Genomic DNA, 4,682 nt, shown 5'->3' with positions numbered 1-4,682 from the left:
ATGGTTCCTCGGGTGGTTTTCACTTGGGGCTAGAGGGCTGTGATGATTTAGGTGACAAGCCAGTCTGAGAGCTGGGAGGCTGGCTGGTATGAACTCTGGAGGGCTCTGAGGGGAGAATCCTGCCAAACCACATGCCTATGATGTCTAGCCACTGAGCCGGGAAGGGGGGCTGTCCAGGCACACAGGTCCCACTGCTTCCTCCTGCCTGAAGCACCCCCCACTCCTTACCCTCCCCCTCCCCCCCCCCCCCCCCCCCGCCCCTCAGCCTCCACTTAAACACAAAACAAAAAGAAGGCTCACCTCTTGGCCAGATTCCTCGTTCCTTCTAGTTACTAGCTGTATTGCCCAGCACGCCCCACCCTCCCTAAGATCCTGCTCCAGCCTCTTAGAAAAACTCCAAACCACAGGACCCAGTGCCCCCCAGCTTTCAGAACCCCCACGGCTCTGAGGCATGCTGACTGCTCGCTCACACAGTGCTTCCCCCTCATCCTGCTCCTGCTCTCTCTTAGCTCAGGAATAACCTTGGAAGATGGTGGCCATGAAGATCTCTCTGCTGCTGGTGTCCCTGCTCCTGGCCGTGGTGCTAGGAGATAAGGAAGAGAGTCCTTCCAGGTGCGGAGAGGAGGGAGGGGCCGGCTGCTGGGGAGGGGGCTGGGGAGGACAGGGCTCTGGTCTTGGAGGCGTGAGAAAGGAAGGAATCCTGGGCCAAGAGGAAAGAAGCTCCAGGGGAAAATGTGCCAGAAGTCTGAGAGCAGAGTGAGGCCAGAAGCAGAGAGTATTTCTCATGAGCTCCTGGTTAGGCCTCTGGAAGGCCTTCTCAGTGGCTAAGCATCTGACCACACCTCCCTAACCATTCATTCAGGAGAGCCTTGGATCATCTAACTTGATAAAGGACCCCACCCCACCCCCCGCCCCGTGTACAGGTGCAGGAGATATACGTGAAGAGTGGTCCACAAAGCCCTCCTGCCCTCATGGCGCATACAGGGCCAAGGGGAAAACAGACAAAGAATCACCGAGGCGAGCTGCAAACTCTCATGAGTTCTGTGAGGAAAAGCAGCGAGTACTAGGAATGAGCACAGCAGGGGGCTCTGTGTTTTGGGGACCAAGAGAGACCTATCCGAGCAAAGTGTTGGGCGTTCTTGGACGCAAGGACAGCTACAGGCTCATGTAAGTTCAGTGATGTAAATCTGAGGCACGGCTGTCAGAGACATGTACAAGGAGAGACAATGTCACGCAGAAGTTAAGAACATAGACCTGGGCCCAGACTGCCCTGGGGGCGAACCCTGGCTCTGCCACCTATCCTGTGCGCTAAATTAATCTCTCTGCTCTTTGGTTTCCTCATTCACAAAAAGGGGGTATGGCTAGTGTCTGCCTCCTCGGGGTGTTGTGAGGGTTGAATGAGGGTACGTATTAAAGAGCTGTTAGAGGCCCTGCCGCATGCACAGGGGCTCACTATTGTCAGCAGTGACTGGGAACCAAAGACCTGAACCCGGTGCGGCCAGGGCGAGAGGAGTAAAGGAAGGCACTGGGAGCCAGTCCTTTGGGGTCAGGGGGCCCTCTGATCCCTCTCCGCCCAGAAGCCAGAGCCACACACGCTAACGATGCAGGAAGTGGGCCTTTCAGCTGAAAATAAAGTCCCAGGGGCTCAACGCAGAGCCAAGAGGGTGTCTCCACAAAAACGGACCCCCAAGAAACGGGCTGGTTCATTTTCACATGCTGGCCTCCTGTCAGCGACAGTCATGTATGCCGGGATGGTGAACCCCCTCAACCCTGCCCCTTCACGGCACCCTGGTTTCCCTCTCTCTCCCCTCCCTGCCCCCCAGAGTCCACTCGAAGGTCAGAGGCTCTACACCTCGAGGCCGCAGGTATGCCGAGGGGACTTTCATCAGTGACTACAGTATCGCCATGGACAAGATCCACCAACAAGACTTTGTGGACTGGCTGCTGGCACAGAAGGGGAAGAAGAATGAGTGAGTCATCGCGCAAGCCCCTCCTGTCCCCAGCCTCCCGCTCCCTTCCTGCATTCAGACCAGGCGCCATCGCGCCCCACAGGGCCCTGCGGTGCACAACTCCAGGTGGCGCCTTTCACTTAGGCGATGATAGGGAGCTGGACCGCGTGGCGGCCCTGCTTCGGGCAGCGGTCCAGTGTGGGGGCAGGACTAGGGCAACTTCCCAATCCTTTTCTCCTAAGGGGAAGGGTCGGTGAAGATGTGCGGGGCTCACCGAGGATTCCCAGGAGGCTGGGGGTGAAGGCAGGGGAAGCTGAGCTGCTGCCAATGACTTTTTGGTGGTGGCCTCCTCAGACTCTGGAAATAGAATGAACTGCCCTCGTCCTACTTCCTTCTCTTTGCCAAATCTCGCCCTGCCCTCACTGTTTGGTCGGCATGGTAGATTCTGGAAAGCTGTTCACCAGCAGCTTGAAGACAAGCGGTGAGGAGGTTGAGGGAAGAAAGAGGTACCCCCTGTTCTGCCACCCACTCCGTAATCCTTATCTTACCAGCTGGAAGCACAACATCACTCAAAGGGAGGCCCAGGCCCTAGAGCTGGCCCATCAATCTAACAGGAAGAAGGAGGCCAGGGAGCAGCAGGGGTGAGTCAGCCCACAGGGGAAGGAGGGTGTGGGGCCTCCTGACCCACCCCCACCTCATTGTTCCCTCTCCCAGACTCCAGAGCAGGGCCAGGCCCCAGATAAGCAGCCCCTTCCACTCGGAGTTCAAAGAGGGGTCTTCGCTGAACTCTCGGAGGTCAGCCTGAGCTTAAGGGAGAAGCCTGGGCGGAATGGGGGCGGGGTGCCTGGGAGGGGTTTGGGGGCCTGGGTTTCTAAGATTGATGATTTAGTGTGTAGTAGAGGGGCAGCGAAAGAGACCTCAGGAACCGGCTCCCCCACTTCTCCCTGCCACACACCAGGAAGGACATTTGTGGAACTGGGACCATCCTGTCCCACGGCCAGTCCCCTAAAGTCAGTTACCCCGCTCTGAGGAAGCTGAGGAATCTATGGCACAGATCGTTATGAAGAGCGAATGTCCCCCAAATAATCTCTTGGGGGTTCGGACTGCATTCTGGGATACTTGTAGAGGTGGAGAGTGGGGTGTCTCCCACCAGAATTCTGTTTGGCTTTGCCTGTATTGAAGATTGGCAGGCAGATAGGGTTGGCGTTTTAAAAGCTAAGGTAACCCAGAGGCAACTGTGTTGACTCCCTCCCCCACCCCCTCCCTCGGAGTCCCGGTCCCGTATTTACTCTCTCTGGGTGGGGCCCGGGCTAAGGCAGCCTGCCTGACGCTTTCTCCTTTGCAGCTCCCTACCCGCGAAGCCCAGTGATGAAGATCTGCTCAAGGACTTACTGATTCAAGAGCTGCTGGCCTGGATGGTGGATCAGACCGAGCTCTGCAGGCGCAGGTGGCAGATGGGAGGCTTTGGGAGTCTTGTGTCGTGGTTATGAGCTTGAGTATTGGGGTCTGACACAGTTAAATCTTCATCCCAACATATGCTGGCCAAACCTCAGGCTCTCTGAACTTCGTTGTTTTCATGAAAATCGGCACTATTTAAACCACTTCATGGGGCTGCTGTGGGTTTTAAATAAGGTAACGTAAGGGAAAAGCTGAGAGCAACCTCTGTAGATAGTAAGAGTTCAGTAATGGTGGCAGCTATTATTACTGCTTGCCCTTCTTTCTCAACCTCCTCCAAGTGAGATGCTCTCTCCCCTCCCCTGCCCACCCCAGCTGACCTGCCCATCCTATTCTCAGCTCCACCTCTGTACCTGTGTGCTGTGGCACCTTCCCAGTGATGGAGCCCCTATAGCTGGAGGCATGATGCCCTTCCCCGTAGCTGGTCTCAGTGGTCCTTGGATCCATATCACTATTAGGGAGGCCTTCAACCTATTATGCCTAGAAGAAAGGGACAGCTGAACACCATGGAGAGACCCATCCACCTAAAGGGTGAGACAGGACACTCATTCCAAGTGCAGACACCCAGGCACAGAAACCAAAAGGCATGTAGACCAGCGGTCGCCAACCTTTCGGACCTCGTGGGCCACTGACCACCGGTTGGCGACCGCTGATTTAGACTTCCATGCTGGGGAGCTAGGGAAGGGCTGAGGGCACAAATGGGGGAGGACTCCCTGTAGGAGGATAAGAAGGATGAGAGGAATGTGACCACAACAATAGAGAAGAGGGTATGAGAAAATATCCGTAGGAAGGTGGGTAACAGGCTCTGTGCTTTTTGAATCATTTTGATTATTTATCAATAAAAAGGTACTTTGGAGGTAGGAGCAGTTGAACTATGGCTGGGTGCCAGGATAAATTTACTTTGCTGATTCCAAGCTGATAACCACCCTCCGTCCCCTCCTCTCTCTACTCTCCACAGGATTCAGTGACTCTGACTAAACCCAGCTCAGGACTGGACTCTGCCCTTCACTGACTCAGCTCCTGGGTACCCTAGACAAGCCAAACCAATAAAGTTCAAGCTGAAATAAATCTTTGTGCCCATTGTCAAAATATATTCAAATGTCTACTGAGCATATCTGTGTGCCGTGTACCACCCAAGAAAAAGAAGATATGGCTCTGACCCACCTGTTAATTCATCTATTTATTCTGTAAACACTTATTGGAAACTTAACATAAGCAGGGTTGTGCTCAACAAGCGTACAGAGCAATGAGGGAAACCAATACAATCCTTGTCCCTGT

The 4,682-nt window shown here is 54.8% G+C and overlaps 1 protein-coding gene across 1 annotated transcript; it reads left to right on the top strand.

Annotated features, from left to right (window-relative positions):
- The first annotated feature begins 378 nt into the window (after nt 1-378).
- On the top strand, nt 379-4,480 carry GIP (gastric inhibitory polypeptide). Its single transcript, XM_079798963.1, has 5 exons — nt 379-612; nt 1,824-1,970; nt 2,501-2,590; nt 3,295-3,396; nt 4,363-4,480. Exons 1-5 carry the CDS (start codon nt 530-532, stop codon nt 4,370-4,372), a joined length of 432 nt encoding a protein of 143 aa, XP_079655089.1. The 5' UTR covers nt 379-529; the 3' UTR covers nt 4,373-4,480.
- The last annotated feature ends 202 nt before the right edge of the window (nt 4,481-4,682 follow it).

Source organism: Cnephaeus nilssonii (assembly GCF_951640355.1).
Source record: "Cnephaeus nilssonii genome assembly, chromosome: 19".
NCBI classification, from domain to species: Eukaryota; Metazoa; Chordata; class Mammalia; order Chiroptera; family Vespertilionidae; genus Cnephaeus; species Cnephaeus nilssonii.
This window is presented reverse-complemented; position numbering and strand designations above follow the sequence as displayed.

Bases quoted from the DNA above. Each gene is read 5' to 3' on its own strand.
- GIP (XM_079798963.1), top strand. From the start codon at position 530: ATGGTGGCCATGAAGATCTCTCTGCTGCTGGTGTCCCTGCTCCTGGCC. The intron at 613-1,823 runs GTGCGGAGAGGA...CCTGCCCCCCAG, and splicing joins AAGGAAGAGAGTCCTTCCAG to AGTCCACTCGAAGGTCAGAG. The intron at 1,971-2,500 runs GTGAGTCATCGC...TTATCTTACCAG, and splicing joins CAGAAGGGGAAGAAGAATGA to CTGGAAGCACAACATCACTC.